Here is a 22,985-nt window from a genome sequence, read left to right as displayed (position 1 = left end):
AGCTTCATCCTTAGCATCTTTTTCCCAATATACTCAGCATCCCTCCTCAGCACATGTCCAAACTAACGTAATCTTGCCTCTCTGGCTTTGTCTCCAAACCTTCCAACCTGGGCTGTCCCTCTAATATACTTATTCCTAATCCTGTCCACCCTCGTCACACTCAGTGCAAATCTTAACATCTTTAACTCTGCCACATCCAGCTCTAACTCCTGCCTTTTTGTCAATGCCACTGTCTCCAACCCATATAACATAGCTGGTCTCACTACCCTCTTGTAGACCTTCCCTTTCACTCTTACTGGTACTAGTCTGTCACAAATTACTCCTGACACTCTCTTCTCCACCCACTCCATCCTGCCTGTACTCTCTTCTTCACCTCTCTTCCACACTTACCATTACTCTGAACTATTGATCCCAAGTATTTAAACTCATCCACATTCACCACCTCTACTCCTTGCATCCTCACCATTCCTCTATCCTCCCTCTCATTCACACACATATATTCTGTCTTAGTCCTGCTGACCTTCATTCCTCTTCTCTCCTGAGCATATCTACATCTCTCCAGGGTCTCCTCCACATGTTCCATACTCTCACTACAGATCACAATGTCTTCTGCAAACATCATAGTCCACGGGGACTCCTGTCTGATCTCGTCTGTCAACCTGTCCATCACCATTGCAAGTAAGAAAGGGCTCAGAGCTGATCCTTGATGTAATCCCACCTTCACCTTAAACACATCCATCACTCCCACCGCAGACCTCACCGCTGTCGCACTACCCTCGTACATATCCTGTGCCACTCTTGGATACTTCTCTGACACTCCCGACTTCCTCATACAATACCAAAACTCCTCTCTAGGCACCCTGTCATATGCTTTCTCTAAGTCTACAAAAACACAATGCAACTCATTCTGACCTTCTCTGTACTCCTCCATCATCACCCTCAGAGCAAACATCGCAACTGTAGTGCTCTTTCCTGGCATGAAACCATACTGCTGATCACTAATCATCACGTCCCTTCTTAACCTAGCTTCCACTACTCTTTCCCATAACTTCATGCTGTGACTGATCAGTTTAATCCCTCTGTAGTTACTACAGCTCTGCACATCACCCTTATTCTTAAAAATCGGTACCAAAACACTTTCTCCATTCCTCAGGCATCCTCTCACTTACCAAAATTTCAATCTGGTTAAAAACTCCACTGCCATTTCACCTAAACACCTCCATGCTTCCACAGCTATGTCATCTGGACCAACAGCCTTTCCATTCTTCATAGCTATCCTTACTAATCCATTGCACTTCACGATTCACTATCCCCACATCATCCAACCTTCTCTCCCTCTCATTCTCTTCATTCATCAACCCCTCAAAGTACTCTTTCCATCTGCTCAACACACTCTCATGTTTCCCTCATTATCCTTTATCGCCTTTACCTGCTGCACATCTTTCCTAGCTCTGTCTCTCTGTCTAGCTAGTCGGTACAGGTCCTTTTCTCCTTCCTTAGTGTCCAGCCTTTCATACAACTCTTCATATGCCTTATCCTTAGCCACCTCTCTCTTTACCATGCACCTCATCTCCTTATACTCCTGGCAACTTTCTTCATCTCTCTGACAATCCCTCTTCTTCTTTGCCAACCTCTTTCACTGTATACTCTCCTGTACTTCCTCATTCCACCACCATGTCTCCTTGTCGTCCTTCCTCTGTCCAGATGTCATACCAAGCACCTTTCTAGCAGTCTCCCTTACTAGCTCTGCTGTAGTTGCCCAGCTATTTGGTAACTCTTCACTGCCACCCAGTGCATGTCTTAACTCTTCCCTGAACTCCACCTCACAATTACCCTTTTTCATTTTCCAACATTTAATCCTTGGTGCTGCCCTCGCACTCCTCCTCCTCCTCTTCTTGATCACCAACGTCGTCTTACAAACCACCATCCTATGCTTCTTAACTACACTTTCCCCGATCAGCACTTTACAGTCTCCAATTTCCTTCAAACTGGCCCTCCTACATAAGATAAAATCCACCTGTGTGCATCTTTCTCCACTCTTGTATATCACCCTATGCTCTCCCTCTTGTTAAAATACATATTCACCACAGCCATGTCCATCCTTTTCACAAAATCCACTACCATCTGACCTTCTGCATTCCTTTAACACCATATATGCACACATATATATATATATATCTATATATATAGAGAGAGAGAGAGATATAGATATATAGATATAGAGTTTATCTTTCCTTCCCTGTCTTCTACAGCCTATGTAGTGTATTTGCTTGTAGATGAATGTAAAGTTTATATTGATGCATGTATATATAGTTTATTTATATATATATATATATATATATATATATATATATATATTTTTTTTTTTTTTTTTTTTTTTTTTTTGTTACCTCTTTGGGGGCACCTGACATCTGGGGCAAGAAAAACTAAAGAAAATGGCATCAGCTGCTTGTTTTATACCCCTGATGACCTGACGTCATGGAAGAAGAGACAGCAACTGACGCAGGACCCAAGACTTTGGAATTCAGGCCAACTGAGGACAATCTGCCAGCAGATATATATATTTATATATATATATATATATATATATATATATATATATATATATATTTTATTTTATTTGCAGTTGGTTTACCAGGATAGTCCACTGGGCCAAGATGAACCTGTTTTCAATGGAGTCCCGGGGAGAAAAGCTCCAAAAACAAGCAAGGTTACAATAGGTTTTAGATTACTATTTTTACAAATGTTGCAGACTAGAGCAAAACATTGCAAATAGTACAGACTAGTGAAAAACATTACAGATGATACAGACTAGTAAAAAAGGAACATTACAGTATAATATATATACTTATGCAGCCAGCGTATTGTACGCCTTTTTCCCCTAACAGATTTGTTTTTCAATTGAATTGTACAGGTTAGAGGTCACATTAAAGGTGGGAAAAGTTTTGAAATGATTTATTGTGATTTTATTTTTTTATATCACAAAAACCTGGCACTTTAACAGGGGTGTGTACATTTATGTGTATTGATCTGTCTGCCTGTCTGTGTTTGTATTTACTCATTTGAGTTTGTGTATGAGAGACCGCCTGTGCACCTGCATCTGTTTGTATGTGTAAATAACATTAAAAACAATCAATATAACTTTTAGAAGTGTAAAGTAACACTTTTTTACCACAATGTGGAGTTGTCAGTAAGCTGCAAGTGTTCCACATTTTTCCCCTATGTTTCACATTATGAGAATTGTGTTCCATATTTTGGAAACCAAAGGTTAAGAGCTGTTAGCTTGCTGTTTTGTAATAGGGTAGTTAAAGTTTGTCTTCATGTAGGTAAAAACAAGCACACTGGTACAAAGACGATTTTAGGAAGCAAATACAACAAACTGTGTATCTTTCTGACAGACAAATAATTCTGAGAATCCTTCATCATGACTAAGTTATGAGACTAAGTGTAGACACTTTCATTGATTTAGACTGTAAAATTAATTTTATGTAAGCTTATTTTGTAGTTTGTGTTTGGCCATAGGATGTGCTGATTGTGAACAGTCTTCATTTATTGTACCTTTTACTCTTGTCAGATTTTAACTTCTGCATTGTTCACTGTCAGTGGCTGTTGTATGACTAAGTAAATTTTTGAAAATTACATTTTATTAGTAATTGCTAAACACTTTAAGTAACCTTGTAGGTAGGCAGTTTTTGACCAGCACACTACTCTGCAGACAAATGTAATGTGAATGATGTATCCTAAGCATACCTCTCTACTGTTTAGATTGTCACATCATATTTTTTTTATCTGCTCCTCATAAAATCGTGATGTAAATTGTGCAGTTCCTAACTTAGTTGTTTTCAGAGACACTTGAAAGCAAACTTTGACCTCGGTTTTACCTCCTACCCTCTTCTGCTTTTCTCCGTAGGCTGTTAAACTTGTGCCTTTTTTTGAATGTATTGCAGTGGCGCCGAAAAGAGTAGCAGAACACGATTGCATCCTCATTAGCTCCCTTTACCTTAGGAACATTGACTTGATTGGCTTGTATACCACAGTGCCAATTGGCTGTAATTGTGTTATCCAAGCCAATCAAAATTGCAAAGTGGAGCCGGAACTGTTTAGTGTGGAACAGCAGAACAGTGGGCTTAAGTCAGTGTTAAATTCGGAGCATTCCACACACTCTGGAGCACTTAGCCGCTCACGCTGTCCCTCAACAAGGCTATTCACTTACCCATTTTTTCCTGTTTTGGAGATTGGGTAATAATCTTGCATTATTTGGACCTTCACAGGCATCTCAGATTCTAGATAAAACTAAATCCTTCAGGAAGACTTGACCAGCTGTTTGTATCTTTTATGAACCCTAAGCTGGGGCCAGCCTGTCTCCAAATAAACTATTGAAACTTGGATCTCTAAGACGGTCTCTTTCTGCTACTCACAGTATGGTAAGCCATTGCTTTCCTGCTGAAAGCTCAATCCACTAGGGCATTGGCTTCCTTAGGTGCTTTCCATAAGGGAGTAGATGTCAGGTTGATCTTGGAAGCTGCCAGTTGGTCTTTTGTACACACCTTTACCAAACAGTACAAAATTGATGCCTTCTACAGGTCCAGAGCAGCTTTTGCTAGGTCATTACTGTTCAGACTGCTCGACAGACCATCTGCTATGTAGCCAGCTGCCCCTCTCTCTACCTCCCTTCAGTTCTGGGAATGACCCATATGTCAGGAATACTGCAACAGTGATTTCAGTCAGGGCACAGTACAGTTGTGTAAGAATGTACCATAACAGTAGATGTCCTATTGAACACTGTTGTAGTATTACATCTCGCGCTCCAGCCCCTCTTCTCTAGCTTACTTTAGCATTCCTTTTCTTCTCCCCGTATGCTTTTACCTCTGCTCTGCTACATAGGAGCTTACCCATTCAAGCTGCGCCATCCTGGCGGGCCAGTATCCCTTTCTCAGTACAGACTGAGCCATGCTTGTACTTCATCTGTATACCCCTATGTACTTAGGTCACGTGTTGGAAATGCTACCTTGGGAAGGTAAAGATTTTTGTACACTGGCTAGACATCAGCGATGATATCCCAGCTGTCATGAATATTGCAGCAGTGACCAGTAGGACATCTACTGTTGTGGCAGGTTCTTATACAACTGTACTTTCCTGGTGAATATGCTTACACAACTGTAATTTTGGAGTTTGTAGACTTCACTATGAATGGGAAGTTGTCATACTGTTTCATAGTTTGCTTGTCCTGCATTAAGGTTGAAGACCATTAATACACAGGTCCTCCATTTCCAAAGTGAATATGTTACTTCCAGACCAAGAGTCTAATGACTTCAGTGTGGTGGCATTGCATCTTGTATTTAGTTTTAACCTATTACAAGACCTTGATAATGACTGTGTTACAAGTTTGCCCCTGGTAGTAGTTTTACATTTTGGTATCTAGAAAATATAATATTTTCCTCTTGGTTTTACAAGATGGTAACATTTTGATGTTTAACATTAACTCAAGTTCATCATGCCAGGCATATACCCTTCCACTTAACCAATGATAAGTTATGGAGTATAACTTGACTCTCCATATCATAAGGTTTGGCATTGAGCAATGTTTGGTAAACTTCCTTTGAATATCTTCCAGTAATGTTAGAACATCTTCGAAATCTGAATAAAATGAGTTCTGTTCAGTACTTGATCTTACAGAAGTTGTAAATTTATCTAGAATCTTCTTTGATCTGGTACTTCACTGTGCCTTTAACTTGACATCACGAGTGTGTTACACAGATACTGAAGTCATTATACTCAAAAATCTCATTAGTGGTATCTGTAACAAAGCCAAATTTGTGTATGTTTGGATGTACTGAAGTATAAAACACCACTCTGTTCTAATATTTCTTGATTTGTAGTACATTTGCAAAAAAGCCTTGGTTCAAGCGTTTCACCGTAGTAAAGCAAAAATGGCCATAAAATAAAAAACTGCCACCTGTCCAATGAATTTGCTCTTCTGCACTTGTTTTCCAGTATGTGCCACACCCCGTGTACAGTAAAATGCTCTCACTGCACATATAAACGAAAGCATGGTTTGACAGATGTTGCATTTTGTATGAATTACTTATTCCGTGGAATATTTTTAGGCTGTCATATATATTTGTTCTGTCCTGATAACCATTTTAGTGGTTTGTAAACTGCTTTTTTATGCATGGTTCTTGGGTTCTATTTATGTATGTTTATATTTAATTGATCTTTATTAAACAGGTCGGTGGGCTGGTCTGAAGACCCATTTCAGCCATGACTGATCCTGGCCAAAGTGACAGAAACAACAATTAGGAACACAGTACATTGAAGACACAAGTATAGATTCAGACACCTTCTCAATAATACTTTTTTTTTTACAGGTCATTAAAGCAGCTGCTGATCGAGATAGTGAAAAGGTGCTGAAAAAATCTGTTGAAATGAAGTTCCTCAGTGGTTATGAAACTAAGGTACTCTGTCAAGCTCATTCACTGTTGTGCTGTTTTAAAGGGCTGATCATCATAAAGTTTATATTTTCTTGCATGTGTACTGTCTCTCTCTCTCTCTCTCTCTCCCTTTTTCTGTTTGTGTGTGCATCTCCATACACGATTATACCTATGCATACTTGTAAAGAATGGGTGAAATCTTCTTCTTCTTTCGGCTTTTTCCAGTTAGGGGTCGCCACAGCTGAACTCTGGTCTGCTAATGATTGGCAGTAGATTTTTACGGTGCCGAGGTGCCAGCCTGACGCCCAACCTTCAACAAAGGCACACCCATTCACGCATGTCTTTCGAACGCCACTCGACCTCTGGGAGGACATACAGACTCCACACAGAAGGCACTCCAGCTGAGAATTGAACGGGAGAACCTCTTGCTGTGAGGTGACAATGCTACCGCTGCAAAAATTAAATACACTTTGACAGCTCAATGATACAGCAGCGCTGAGTTTATTGGTTAATTTTCCAACTGGGGCTCCTTCAATGTAGAATCTTTATGTCCCCCCTTATGTCCGCATTGTTTTTTGTCATGGTCTCCATTTTCATTGTACATCGCAAAGGTATGTCAGTAGATGATGATCCTCTTTGAAGGTTCCCGTAGGTGTATATGCTCATCTTCACTGAACTGCTATGTCCAGGACTGATTGTCTTCTGTAAAGCTGTTACTTGCCAGTATAGGCTTTAGCTAATAGAAGATATTAGAAAATGAATGAATGACCCCCTACATGTGACCCAGGTATGTGTTTAATGAAATATCTGCATACTGTATAGTTAGAAATATTTGCACCTTGTTCTTATTGATTTATAATTTAACTGCTGAGTTAGCTGGTTAGAAGATCCTTTTCTGCCATTACCTGAAGCAGTAGTAGTAATATTAGTTTTTGTGTACAGAAAGTATTTACAGTTTAAAAAATAGTAGCGTATGTTTTGCATTGAAGATGTGTGAACAAGCAAGTGTTCACTGTGGAGTGAATATTGCATGTGCACACTAGCAAGCATGTTTTTCATGAAGTTTGGTTGTAAATTTGCACTTGAAACAGAGCAGAGAAGATTATAAAGAATATTCACAAGCAGGATGTAGACCTGCACGCAGAATAGAATTTATGAGGGGATTAGCTACATTCTTTAAAGCAAACATTGAACACTTTCTGTGAATTACTTTAATAGAGCTTGTCTAAAGAAAGAGTGGAGGTTTCTGGTATCAGGAGGTAGAGAATTCCAAATGGCTGAGCCAAGTTTGTGAAAAGATCCATGGCAAATGTGGAGTTTAGGAAAAGTTAAATTAACTTGTAATTTGCAGTGATGAGATGCTTTGTATTTGGGACAAAAAGTTAAATGATGTAGTTTGTATAAAAGGATGGTAAAAAGAATAGTGACCGTCTCTGTAACCAGAAGTGCTATGCCGAATGGTGGCTCAGTGGCATGATCTGTCCCTTTCACAGTTCCAGGGTCCAGAGTTCATACTGATTTCTGGTCACTGTCTATGTTCTCCATAACTGTGTGGGTTTTGTCTTTGAGCTCTGGTTTCCTGCCAGAAACATACTGGGTGATTGAATGCGCTAAACTGTACATATGTTTAGTTGGTCCCTCTACCCCTCTTGTCAACACACCTGTTAGACTCATTAGTAGCTTCACTTCCCCACCCTTTCCAGTGCCCTCTTCCCACCACCTCCCCTCTTGTAATCATTCTGGGCCAATACCTTTTGACACTTTTCAAAATTAAAAAATACCTCTTCCAGGAGTCCTGACAACATCTCTGAATGGTTGCTAGTAAACAGTAAGCGCCTTCTAGCAATATGTCTCCCATAACTGTTCGTCCCAGGTCTCTATTGTGATTAAATCCCCAAAGTATGGAGAACAGCTGTTGTCCTGCCTGTGCATTACACTAAACAAGACATTCTACTGATACTGCAAACTTCAGTCATATGAGTGTCATTAGTATTATTTGTAAATTTATGGAATATATTATAAGCAAAATTAAGAGATATGGGTGGCCTTATGTCCCTGAAGGCACATCTGTTCAACTTCACAAAAGGTAAATCATGCCTGCTTAACCTGAGTTCTTTGAAGGACAGAAGTCATGAACAGAGAGTATACAGTCCACTGCCCACCTGGAGTTTGCCAAGGCCTTGGATGCTGTCTGCTTTACTGGGATTATTGACATTCTCCCAACTCAACCTTAACCTTACATAGTTCACTAGGTAGCTAATCTGGGTCTTGTAGAACCCTTATCATTAAGGTCAGAGAAATTTGCTCTAGACAGAAGAGAATCATGGGTAGTGTCCCATAGTGCTGTCTCCTAATATCAAGAGAATCATGGCTGTCAGTGATTGCTTCTGATTGCAGAATAGGTACAGTTATCAAATCCCATTCTAATCCTGACATTCTCCAGCAAGGGCTGTAACAAATAAATGCTTGGTTATTAGTCATAGCTTTACCCTCAAAACTGTCCTTTGACCACCACTCTTGCCAGGGTTAGAAAATCCTTTTACCTTGGCCATCTTATCCATCATTGTATCGTCTCAAGATTGAAAGCAGGTATAGTTTCAGTTAACTTCCCCCTTATTAGGTATGCTATTGAATATGATGTCCCTTTTAGCATGTACCTCACTAACCACCTAAGCCAGCTTGAAAGACATCAGTGTTTTCTCAGCAAAAAAAAAAAAAAATTATGTCTTCATACCTTTAGCTACATTAGAGTCAGTTATCCAAACTAATTGGGACCTAGTGTAGTTGGGGTAATCAAAGTGTTCGGATAATCAAACGTAATTGAACTGGATAAAAACTTCTAAAATCTTGTTTTTTTTCAGCACGCAGGAATACAATTTTCGACCATTCAGCGATTCCAGTGGACAGTGAAGAATATTTTTCACACACAAGTGAATGTTGTTGTGACTTTCGGCTTTTCCCGGTTAGGGGTCGCCACAGCGGAACTCCGATCCGCTAATGATTGGCAGTTGATTTTTACGTACCGGCTTGCCAGGCCTGATGCACAACCTTCAACGAAGGTACGCCCATTCACGCATGTCTCCACGCAGAAGATGCTCTAGCTGAGAATCGAACCAGACAGCATCTTACTGTGAGGCGACAACGCTACCGCAGCACCACCAATGTGTACATATTCAGACTTTGATTTTTCCAACCCAAAAACTTTGGAAGGCTGTTTCTGATAATTGACATTTCGGATAATCAGCACTCACTGTACTCTGTTACAGTAAAATCTGTTTCACTCAACCCAGTCTCATATTGACACCTGAGGGAGAATATCTGCTCAGTCTTTCATGCTGTGAACAGCCCCATAATCTTTTTCAAACACCTTCATCACTTGTGACATAGGTTTGCATTCATATAAAAGTAATCAAACTATATTAACATAACAAACATTGTACTTCACATATAGTGTTGTATATCATGTAACTTAACAATATTATGTAAATTATTCAATTCTTGCCTTTTTTCAAACAGGAAACATCTTTATGAGTATCACTTATTACACAGGCAGTCATACATTATATAAAAGATACATCGCAACGACGCAATCCTAGTTGCAAGCATTTTACATCACAAACCATAATGACACATTCCCAGTTGCAAATATTATACATCACTTATAATATACCCAATTTTTCTCACTCAAACATTACATAGCTCATTGATATCCTGCCACTGTTTAAACGTCATTCCACCCTTGTATGTATTGTTCTCACAATTTCTATTTTTTTCCTATGTAGCTTGCTCCAATCCTTATATGTACACACACACACACACACACACACACACACACACACACACACACACACACACACACACACGTGTGTGTGTGTGTGTGTGTGTGTGTGTATAATAGATAGAGATAGATATGGGGAAAGTGACTAAATCTTTCACTTGCTATCGTAATCATTGAAGTTTGTTGTAAAAGAATGTACAAGTAAGTTTAGTATTTGGTGAAATAGTTACAAATTTGAAGGAAGGTAACTCGAATGGAAAATAGTAAGTTTTGGAGGCAGGTACTACTTTTGAGAAGGTTGCTTGTGTTTAGAATAATACTGAGTGCGGGAAAGTCAGAATATTATTAATGAATCATGAGAAGCAAATGAGGTAAAAATCTGAACCTCGTGAGAGACCGGATTGAAGGGAATTGTATGAGATGGAGCTTTTCTAAAGGGTCTGTACTGGCTTATTTCAGAGAGAATAGAATAAGTGTTGTAATGTTTCTTTGGAAACTCTAAATGTGGTGGAGTTGCATGTGGTCTGCTAGATGAGGCTGTATTTAAATAAGCTAAAGATTACCCCTGCTTATCAACATGTGCCTGTATTTCTGCTTATATAATTAAACTTGTAATAGAGAAATTGTGGTTGCAAGGAAAATTTGCATGAGTATGTTTTAAGGATCAGAGGCCGTCAAATAATCAAGAAAATGGAAAGGCGGATTTAAATATTGAGTAGTAGAGAATAAACAATTTGAAAGGTGAGAAGGAAAATTACAGTGGGAACAAGACTGGTACATATAAAATGTGAGGAGAGGTGGGAGAGGCTGCAGGAAGGCAAAACAAATCAATAAAGATACTTGCAGTTTGGGTAAGAGATCTGCAATTATCATCTTTAAGGCAGCATAATTGTGGAACTGGCCAGTATATATTTTTTTTTAAATTCAGTCCAGTAGAATTTGAAGTTTCCTTGTATTGTTGCTGAGAAATGCAGTAGTTAGATTTGTTAATTTTTATGACAAGTCTAATATTGTGTGTTGTGGTTAGAAACTAATCTGGAATAGAATGTCCTTTAGCCGTTGGCACCGATGATTAAGGCCATGGGCTGTTAATGAGATGCTTCCTGCATTTCAGGTTTTTGATTTCCTCAGCCTTCATTTGCCTGCTGTGTGACTCTGAGCAATCATTTAACCAGGCAGTCTCAGTCTTTCCGCTGATTGCCTGCAGTTGTTGCTTGGTACCAGATGAAAGCCGTAGGCAGTGATCAACAGAGATGTACTTTTTTTGAGTGGGTAGAGAATTGTGTGTTACGTAAAACTATCAGAGGGCTTTTTCTGATGTTATAAGTTGAAAAGAGGAGTCCGGTCTAAATTATGAAGTATTTCAAGAAATATGTTTGCTTTGCATTGAGGGAGTTTAAAGATCACATGTAGAAATATCCTTTTACCATTTCTTTTTGCTGTAATTGTCTGATCATATAAAGTGACCTTTTCACATTCTAAAATATGCAGTTGTTGTTACTTGTTTTAACAGAACTATATTAAGTGTAATGTATGTATGTTTGTATTTGCTGTTTACTGAGCAGCTGTCCAAGTACTTCCAGATTACATATAAAGTGGATGTAAAAAGTGTACACACCCCTGTTAAAATATCCAGGTTTTTGGATATAAAAAATGAGACCACAATAAATTTCAAAACTTTTCCCAAGACCTTTCATTCTGGAGATTGTGTATATGATATACATTGAGTAACAGGAACAAGCTGAATATTATCTTGTTTGACTGTTCTTAGCGAAGAAGAGGGCTCGAAAAATAATGACTTTGGCATCCCTGTTGATGGAGTTATGTAACAGGGTCCTAGCTGGGATTAAGCTATATGTTCTCACTTTTATAACTGCTCTGATCTTCATGGTGCGGTTTACACACATGAGAATTCAGGTGTTTCAGTGGACTTTCAAGGTGCCAGTCATTACAGAACTACCTCATGCTCACTGATTTTCTCTTGATGTCGGTCCCCTCCATCTGGCTCCTGGAGGAGATGGACATTCCCAAACCAGCCTGTTGGTAGGTATTCCTGCAGCCAGGTACATATCTGGTTCTGCCAGTGAAGGCCCGCTTTGGCTCCTACAAACAGCAAAAGGATGTGGTCTTCTTTGGCGAGGGAACTCCACATCATCCATTTGGAGCTTGTAGCGGTCTTCCTGGCCCTGAAAATCTCTGAGGCAAATTATCTTACTGGCCTGTTATTTTATTATACAACCAGGGTTTGAAGGTTCTAAGTAACAAACACTGGGTCCAGGGGGATTCTGTACAATTTTGTATCAAAAGTAGTGGGCCTATATTTATAAGATTTGAAATATTTGCCAAATCTCATTTTGAAACTGGTTATAGAATTGGATTCTTCACTTCTTTTGAAAAAGAGTTCTGTTGTTTGGCCACCATGCCATAGAAATCTGCATTTTTCATGCTGCTGTGCTGTATGTTCTACATATAAAAATAGCTTACTTTTGTTAGTATTAACTCTGTGATCAGTGAATTTTATGTCCACTATTGATGCTCAGATTTAGTAAACTTAGAAGCACTGTAACTGTAGACTCATGAGGGGTGACTTAAAAGTGTAAATGCAACCCTTTTAATCGTTTGTGGTACAGAACTAATATTTCTAGTGATGGTCTTATTGATCATTTTTAGTCTTTTATAATATTTGCTTTGGTATACGTACAAAAGCTGGCACAATGTTCAGTGTATGGCATGACTAAGGCAATATTCAAGGATCATCTTAAGAGAGCTAGGCCCAGCAGTAATCAATATCTGCTTTATGACTGACTTAATGTCAACCAGGAATCCAATTGTCAGTGACAGAAAGTAAACTTCTTGACCACTTTAAGATATTTTGTAATACTGGAATTCTTTGTCGGCCCCCATAATTTTATTACTTCTTAACCAGCTCTCTCCATTTTATTTCTACCCTACTTTTAAAAATCCACTTTCATTTTATGTCACTTACTAGCTATAAGTTCCGGAGTACTTCATATCTTCTCTTATAATTCCCGGATAATTTCCATTACCTATTCCTTAAATTCCTCTTTTTTTAATATGTAGGTGGGGAAGCGCCAGTGTCTCATCTTTACTTCATTAACCTGCATTTTTTATCTTGGTAATTACTGACACATGATCTCACAGTTATTGGATGTGTATCAAAGTTCTCAATTAAATGGACATGGTCCTGTGAATTATTTATAACAAGTCTAGCCTAGTTATTGTACCTTGTGGAATAATTTGTAAATTCTCCGAGTTCCTCCTGTTACTGAAGTCGTGTCTTTCATACCAAATATTTTCATAATTTTCTTCAGAATTCTACTCTTTTTGTTGTATTTTCCCATCTAGGTCCACCACATAAATCCTTATTGTTGCAAATCAAATTCCACTCCTTACCTGTAAGAAGTAATTCCCCTGCTGAAGGCTTATTTCTCCCACTTTTTTACGCTCCAAAATAGCATTTTTAGGTAGAATGTAAATATATCCAATGTAATCCTCATCCCTTGCCAGTAGCCTCTTACTACTACAGATCTGCTATTTTTTATCTTCTGTCAGTACTGGTCCTCTCAATATGAGTACACTTTTCTTTTGTCCCTGATTTTCTGCAGAATATCTATCGTGAAATTCTTTATCAAATTTACATGCTAATTTTTTCCAAATGTGTCTCCTGTAGCATTTCTATATACAATCTGCATTTCATAATATAATTATTTTTCCTTTATATCTAAACATGTGAGACCATTCTCATTCCAAGATAATACGGAAAGTGTTGCCATTATGTTAAGAAGTCATTATTCCTACCTATTACATATGTCAGCTTTTTAAAATGTTTAATTCCACCTTTTGTGATACATGCACCCATTAATGTTTGGCAGGTTAATCCTTTGTACTGTTTTTCTCTTAACATTGGAGCCCAAGTCATATTTTACAAGACTTTGTGTTAATGAAAACTCCTAAAAAAACTGTTAACTTAATACAAACAAACATGTGCATCTTCAAATAATGTTGTTTAACTGTCCTAATAGGAACATTTTGTGCCAAATGGACAGCTGCTAACACAGGACCTATTTAACCTGAAATTGAGGTTATCCATGCTGAAACACATATTGCCTGTGCTTCTACTTACACCAATTGGCATCTGTTCTTTTATCTTTATTCCTCATCCCATGGTGTGAAAATTATTTGCATACTTTCAGAAATCATTAACTTTTAGCCTTGAAAAACAAGTGTTCTGTATTTTATTGCCATATTATCAACTTTTCTCCATGGGCAAGTAAGAGAAAGAAAAATATATTCCTCTGTTGCAGCCTGAAAGACCAGCTACAGCATTCATTGTTAAAGTAAAACCTGTATTCAGTGTTGCCATATTTACTTGTTTTCACATAGTTTATTTGATTAAGCCAAGGGTCTTAATCCAGACATTCATATATGCAAACGCTAGAGAAAACTTATCAGCTCCACATATATTATGAGCTGTTTGTACTTTTACACCCTATCTCCTGCCTCAATAGTCCCAAATTATAGCCTTTGTACTTAAACATGCTTTTGTCTAGCTTTTCTTCTGTTCTTGCACCATAATGCCTACATGTCTTCATTTCTTAATACCAAAAAAAGGGGGGGGGCATCTGTTTACTTCAGTAATTTATCACATACAAGAACAACCAAAAAATAATTTATTATAAAATATGCAATTTATGTTGTGGAAAGTTTCACAGAAAAACTGTTAAGAAAATACATTTTTACATAGTTACCTTTTTCTTTCCTCCTCCCCTCCCCTCACAGTGTTTTCAAACATTAATGACATGAAGTTGAGGCAAATGCTTTTTAGCTCTTCACGCTTTAAGAAAAATTACAGAAGTCTACTCTTTAAACCTATTCTTATAGCTATATTTCACAACTGCAATTGATGGCTTTGCAGTCTAACATTTTTTCACTACTGACCATGTTGCTGGTCTTCCTATTGATCACCATCTCCCAACTCCAGATTCCAGTTCAGTTCCATGATGCTCCCAATTCCTTCTGGTCAACCTCTGTGCTTTTTTCCCCTTAAGCGTATTCCTTGCACCAGTGGTAAATGTTTCACTGGCAAAGTCTCTCTGTGTGCTGCTTATGTCACGGGAATGAAAAGCAGAGTCCCCTTTTGTTTGATGGCTCGTTTTTTGTTAAACAGCCTTTTGTATTTCATCCTTAGCCTGTCCTACATCAAACAATGGCTTTGATTCTTCAGGAAGAAATAATTCTGAAGACAGTTGGGTACAGCAGTTTAAATTTCACATCTGCCTCTCAACATTCCATGATTACTGTATCACATTTGTTTCTCTTCTGCCTGGTGTGCAGTGAATAATTTCCCACAAATGCTGTGCTGTCTCCAACTTTTAATACTTTGCCCTTTTGCCACAGTTTTGTCAAGATCAACTCTTTCTGCTTGTAGATTTGCATCTTTACTAATTGTTTGTAATGGCCATATTTGGAGCAATACTCATCTTGCCCCCTTTCAATTAACAGGTCCTGCTGTGGACCTTCATAAAAATTAATACAGTCTGTTCCTTGTTTTTCTGGTACAACAAGCAATCTCAGATTTTCCATATGTGTTCTTTCCTTTAATTCTATCATTTTTTGAAACATCTCTTCATGAGCAGTCTCATTCACAGCCAGCCTTTTCTTCATTTTGGCCTTTTTGCAGTTTTATCAACGCATTTAAATATCTGTTTAAAGCTTCTTCCATTTTCTCCATCCTTTTGTAGTTTGAGTTGATATATTCTTTCACTGTTTTGTTTATTTGAGTCCGCAATGAGCATATTTGACTTGTTTTTCCTCTAGGTTACTGGAAACAATGCCTTGCACCAAAGCTGGAGCTAGAACTGCTTTTTGCTAAACAGCTCCAGGATTCTTCCCAGTCTGTGTTTTCTCTTTACCCTTTCTAGTTGATTTTCTTTAAGACACTTAATTTCTTCTTTGCAGGCATCCAAGCAGTGTGTTTATTAGCCAGGAACTGAATTTTACTCAAGTTGACAATACCTTTGGCTGCAGTTTATCAGCTTCTCTTTTCACAACAGGAGAGCTGAAGCTAAGCTGTTGATAAGAGTGCAGCCGTCTTGGAGGTCCCGGATGTGTTATGCATCTTGAGATAGGTTAGAAAATGTTTAATATATGGAAATCATAACTAGCTAAGTGGAAAAGGTTCTCCCTTTGATAGAGACCAAAGCCACACATTCTGTCCTGATGTTGCTAATTCTCATTGCTTGTTGAAGATCTACAAAGTAGGCTTCTCCTATGCATTATGAAAGGTACAAGTTTGTTATTGCACTGTATCTGCCAATGGGACCCATCTGTGTTTTCTTGGCTGCCATCTAAGTAGTTACTTAAACGGTATTGCATCTGAGCCAAGTAAAAAAAGAAAATCACTGCAAAATGTGACTGATATTGTTTCTGGGAAAAACTGGCATTGACCCCTTTTGAGCCATCTGTTTCTGTCTCCCTCAGATTTGTGTCTTGGAAAACTGTATCTCGACTGGCACTAACCTCTAACAGAAGAATTTTCAAGCTGCAGGCCCTCATGAGGTGCTGTTTGTAATCTTTCACCAAGACAGGGGTCATCCCTAATGTGGTAACAGCTATCCTTGAACTGGACCATTTACATCTATGTATTTTTTACATCACGCCAGAATAAAGAAGAATCTTACACTCATAAACTGTGCACAGGCAACTTAGACTTTACTTGGACCGAACAAAGCACATCAGAAAATCTGATCAGTTATTCATCTTCTTTGCTAAGGGCAAGGAGAGTAAGCTGGTTTGCGACCAGAGCATATCAAAATGGATAGCACATTACATCTGCTACTGTTGCTTCTCTCATGGTAGACTGTTCCAGGCCCCATGTCAGAACCCATTCTCTAAGGGCCACTGCAACCACCACTGCCTTCCTGAATAGAGTTGGCACACAATCCATATTGAAGTCAGTTAGTTGGACTTGTGCATACACCTTTTCCAAACATTGTAAGCTGAGTAGTTGTAGGAGAATAGACGCCACAGCTTCCAAATCAGCAGTTTATTACCTGTGCAGTCCATTCGACGCAGCACAGCTCCAACAGGATAAAACACTTCCAGCAGAATAAAAAAACAGTCACAAATGCTCACGGAGCATGAGAAGTAATTGACTGGCACAAGTGTGCTCACACCAATCCAGTTCAGAACTTCTATTTGTACCTTGTGGATTTACAACTGAATTGGTGTGAACACTTGTGCCAGTGAATTACTTCTCATGCTCTGTGAGCATTTGTGACTGTTTTTTATTCTGCTAGAAGTTTTATCCTGTTGGAGCTGTGCTGAGTCGAACGGACTGCACAGGTAATAAATTGCTGCTTTGGACGCTGTGGTGTCAATTTTCTGTTACTGGTTTCATTTTGCTGTTTGGTTCTGAGTAGTTGTGCGGCCAGTTGAGGCTTTGACATGTCCATTCTGAAGGACCTATTCCCTTTCTCTTCCAAGAGTCAACCACATTGTAGTCCATGTGTTCTAAGTCTTCCAAGAGTCAGTACTGTAAAAGTGACTATCATGATAAACATAGTACACTTGAATTTGGAAGTTACCATAATTGTACATGTTTGAGTACAGTCACTGTTGTAATGCTGTTCTTTCCCACCATCCTCTCTTTTCTGTGAGCATTGATGGGTTGGAATGGGAACCCAAGTTTTACCCACTTACACCTCTCATCTCCTCCCAGTTGTATGGGTTTCACAGCTGCTTGGAGAGGCAGCTTTGGGAGCCCCTGGTTGGGGTCCTTACCCCTGGGTACTGTTTCCTCCAGGGTAAGTTGCTCTGTGGCACAAGTGAGCTAAATTCTTCTAGCCAGGGCAGGAAAGATCAGAGGATGGGTACTGAACAGCATCCCTTTATACCACCAGTGTCCTGTTATCTGAATGGGAGGGAGTTGACCAGTCCAAGAAAAGGAATGGCAACAGCTTTGTAAGTTGGACCTGTTATTGGGCTTCTAGAGACAGGAATCCCATAAGTCAGGAATGTGACTATACTGTAGCATTTACAGTTACGTTGAGTTCCTTAAACAACTGCTGTTTCTTTCCCCAACGTGAATAATGCTGCTGTTATTCAACATTAAGTTGAATGCTATGCACATTTGTCCATATTGTCAGTTGATCTGATTGTACTTTTAAAAATATGTAAGGACTGGGAAGGGCAACTTTTGAGTAATCAGCAAACTCATTGTAGACTGTCCTTGTAGATGTAAGCACACACATTTTAACTCTGTTAAATAAAATGACCCCCAATACAGATCCCTTTGCGAATCCCCGTGTTACAGTCTTCAGTTTACTAAAGATCCATCTGTTCTCACTTAAAAATATGATTTTGTAATCATTGTCTTATCCTGTTAATTTTAGGAGATGCCATGATTTGTTAACTAGGCAATAAGACCTGCCTGTGGAGTACTATAAAATGTTTTTGAAAAGCTTAAATAAACATCTACTCTTAGATCAATACCAAAGGCATCTTTACAGTAGAATGAAATAGCAATAAATTAGTGAGATGTGACTAGCCTGCAATAACACGATGGTGCCTCGTGTCTAATTTTGTTTTTAATTTGTCTGAGAGGAGACTCCATGGGATTTTTTGTAATGATGGATCACTTTTGTTAATTCCATCATGTGATCTCTAGCAAGGGGCTGAAGACTGTACTCCTGGCACATATAATATGATTATTGTGGCAAATCCTGAGAAAAGTTGCCTGTACACGTTTCCCACAACTATTTCTCTGTATTTGATGTCAGCCAGATAGCTTAAGCTTGATGAAACATTGTAAGACATAGTACGGATTACTTAGCCTTTCATTTGAAATTCTGTCAGTTCTTGAAGTGTTTCAAATAGCTGTTAAACACATTAAGGACATTGAATGTGGTGTTTGAATTATTAATGATGGACTAGAGAACAGCAAAATAATTGATTCATTTGCTAAATAAATTTACACAGGATAACTTTGGAGTAAAAAGTTTCCAAACTAAGAATTGACTAATTTGCTAAACAGACTGAGACAGAATAACTTTGGTGTAAAACAAGTTTCAGAAATTGGTTTTATTTCAACTTTAGAGGGTTTAAAACATGATGGAAAAGACCAAGCTGTGTGCATACGTCAGAAATGTGTGACATTAAAATTGTTTGAACAAAATAAGGCATTTCCATCCTCCCAAAGAAAAGCAGCAGTCCTAGAAATAAATTTGCTAGGGAATCCGTTATCTAGGAGGGTCCTGACTGGTGAACATGGATCTGAAACTTACTAAAGATTTTTTTCTGGTGCCAAAGAACAACAGGGACCTCAGGCCAATTTTGGACCTCAGCCGTCTAACTCATTGTGTTAGACTAAGTTCAGAATGGTCATGGTACAGTTCATTCTCCCATTATTGAGAAAGGATGATTGGGTGTGCTTAATAGAACTTCAGGATGCATGCTATCACATAAAGATGGACAGGTGCACCAGGTTTCTCCACTTCAGCTGAGAGACAATTGTTTCCAGTTCAGAGCCCTGCCCTTTGGTTTCACCACAGCCCCTGGGTGTTTAGCAAGTGTGTATGGCAGTGGTCGCAGCTCACTTCAGAGTAGAAGGTTTCTGAGTGTTCCCATACCTGGAAAACTGGCTCATCACCACCCCCCAAGGAATCTTCTCATCTGCACCAGGGACTCTTTGCTCCATGTTTGCAACCAGTGTGGCGTTACAATGAACTGTCATTGCAGTGAACTCAGCCAAGTCCAAGTCTCTCCCTGCTCAGACAATAGTTCGTAGGAGCACACCTGGATAAGAAGTGCCAAATTACCAGTTCTTTCCTGACAGAAGCCACCAGTCAGACTGTGTGCATCTTGGGATCTATGGCTACTTCCATTACCCTGGTCCCTCTCACCAGATACCACATGTGAGTTCTTCAGTGGATGCTTTTAGTTCAGTGGTCTGTCAGACATCAACCCATGAGTTTCCAAGTATTCCTCATGAATATTTGCAGAATAGCATATGATGATGGCTGCAGTCCCTGAAGATCTTCCATGGTTGCCCCTTTGCTCTCCTTCTTCCCTAGATCATCCAAGGGTCATGGTCCCCTTTTGAGGCCAGTCTTTGTATCAGCATTTTGGTGGTGAGGGCAGTCTTCGAGCTGCAGGCTGTAAAGGACTCCCTCCCTCTGGGAGTGATGTCCATTTAGATGGACAACATGTTTGTAGTCTTGTCCATTAACAAGAAAGGGGAAACACATTTGTACCAGTTATGAGGAGAGGCTGAGAGTTTGACAGTGGATGAAATGTTCCCACCACTTTCTGATATCAGTGTATATACCTGAGAAATCCAATGTCCTAGTGGACAGGTTGAGCAGGTCTATCCTTCTACCTCACGAGTGGTCCCTCAATCTGATGTTGATGAAGCTGATTTTCTGCCACTAGGGCCTACCATGCTGTGATCTCTTTGCTTCTCCTTACATCATGAAGTGCAACTGGTATTTTACCCTAATCCCACAGAAGGAAGAGTCCTTGAAGGGTGCTGTGATCCATATGTTGCCCCCAAGGCCCCTGTATGCTTTTCCCCTACTCCTCTCATTCAGAAATGCCTGCAGAAAACTTTGGCCTGGAAGGTTACAGTCATCCTCATTGTCTTGTTTGGGCCCTGACAGATGTGGCTTCTCTTCCCCTGGCCTCATCTAATAAACCCTACTTGTGCTGGATCCCACTCCAGATCTTCTCTGTCAAACATCTGGTTTACCTCACCCAGATATTAAAGTCCTCGGGGTGAGTGCTTAGTTTCTGCACGTCCAGTGATGGCTACACAATCCAGGTTCTTCTCCTAAGTGAGTCACATTCTCGCTTTTGCACAGAGACCTTCTACCATTAAAATTGGCAGAAGCAAGTGGAAAAGATTTTTAATTTGGGCTTCTAATAAAAATGTTGACCCTTTTTCGGCTTCTCTTTCAGCTATTTTAGATTTTCTGGCTTTCTGTTTTCACAATGGGGCCTGCTACGCTACTGTTAAAGTTCAGCTAGTAGCCATTTCAGGTTTTCATGTTGGACAATATCAGTCTTCTTTCGCTTCCCTTAAGCTATCCAAGGCATTCATCACAGGCCTCCCCTTAGGATATCACTGTTCTCTTACAGGCTTTGAGTAGGCCACCTTTTGAACCTGCAGCCAAGGTGGATCATTAATTTCTAGTGTCAAGACTTTGTTTCTTTTGGCAGTTCAGCTTGGAGATGATCAGAATTGCACGCCTTTTCTTGCAAATCTCCTTCTCTGTTTTCTCTTAAGAACAGAGTGACTTAACTGTCCTTTTTTTATTCCACAGGTTATGGCAGCTTTGCTTAATCTATCAATCATCCAGTCTTCAGTTTTGTTTCTAGATTTTGCCTACAAAGGGTAGTATATGATGCTGTTGTTGGATGTGCATCACCAACTCCATTTTTACCTTCACCGTACTAAGAAATTTAGGAAGTTTGTTCAACTGTTTATCTCCTTTTCCAAGGTAAAACTAGGACAAGGAGTTTCTAAAGTGGCTCTTTCTAGATGGTTATCTGACTATATTTCATTTGTATACACAGAGAAGGGGCTGACCTTATCTAAACCTCTCAAGGCTTACTCAACTAGATTGGTGGCTACTTCTACTGCTTTTTTCTGTGCTGCTGCTATTTTGTCCAAAGTCCATACCTTCATTTCTCATTATAAATTGGACTTGCACTCCAGAGACAAGGCTGTTTTTGGTTTAGCCCTTATCTAGAATATCCTTCTATGAAATCTCCCAAGAGTTTTCAGTAGCTGAGGACTCTGCCACAAACATTGAATGGATAGAAGAGACAACATCAGATACAAAAGTTACGTACTTGGTATAACAATAGATCTGTGTTGAATGCTTACGTTCATCCTCAACTTCTCTCCCTCCATCCTCCTCTCTTATATTGTTTTAGTTCCTAGTATGACCGTACTGATTTTTATCTGGGTTTGTGGGTGGATAAGGGGAGGAGTCTGAGCTTTGGATCCGAAATCTGAGCCAGGTCAGATCTGAATACCCAACTGTTGAAGGATGGAAGCAGACAACGCAGATCTGTCATTATGACAAGTACAAAACTTTAATTTTCCTTTGTTCATATGTTCTTGTGATAATTGCTGTAATAAGCCTACTTGTCTCTATATAAATGCTTGATACAATTGTATTTGACAAACTAATTAATTTCTGTTCAGTAGTCCTGGGTTATGCCTAAAAAAGGTCTGTCAATCAATCTATTTACCCTGTTATCAAAATGTAATAAATAAATGCTGTTGTCCCCAGGAAAACTGGTGTCTAGTATAGTTTCCTGACTCGTTGAAGAGATATATTATCAAGCATCCTAAAACTGATTCTTTGTGTGTGCTGATGCTTGTCCCAGAAATCGCACTCATGTTTCTTCTTTGCTACTTGGCAGTGATTCTGCAGCTTTGGACAAATGTAACAAAAGGAATATTTTTCTGCCATATGGGAGCTTAAAACCTTTTAAATTCCAGTCCTCCTCCTTTGAATCCCCACTTAGAAAACTCTGGCACCTTTCACACACTAAGCTTAAATAGGAACTCTTCACATCCTGTGTATGACTGCTTCAGGAGTGCATAATTTCAATTGTGCTGTTGACGTAGGTAGGATTGCAGGCTCAGTTGTATGCCATCTTGGAGAATGGTATAGCTGAAGGAATCATTGTTTAAGAATGGCTTGGCTGCTGTATTCTTTGCTTTCCACTCAAGGAGAGAGTCC

The 22,985-nt window shown here is 39.2% G+C and overlaps 1 protein-coding gene across 1 annotated transcript in view; it reads left to right on the top strand.

Annotated features, from left to right (window-relative positions):
• COQ8A (coenzyme Q8A) overlaps positions 1-22,985 on the top strand; it is a 571,755-nt gene that overhangs the window by 508,153 nt on the left and 40,617 nt on the right. Inside the window, exon 14 of the mRNA XM_044059595.1 lies at positions 6,369-6,455. Within this exon, the coding sequence (XP_043915530.1) occupies positions 6,369-6,455 (87 nt within the window). The remainder of the gene's footprint in view (positions 1-6,368; positions 6,456-22,985) is intronic.

Source organism: Protopterus annectens, chromosome 1.part2 (genome assembly GCF_019279795.1).
Source record: "Protopterus annectens isolate FY-2018-M chromosome 1.part2, PAN1.0, whole genome shotgun sequence".
NCBI lineage: Eukaryota > Metazoa > Chordata > Ceratodontiformes > Protopteridae > Protopterus > Protopterus annectens.
This window is presented reverse-complemented; position numbering and strand designations above follow the sequence as displayed.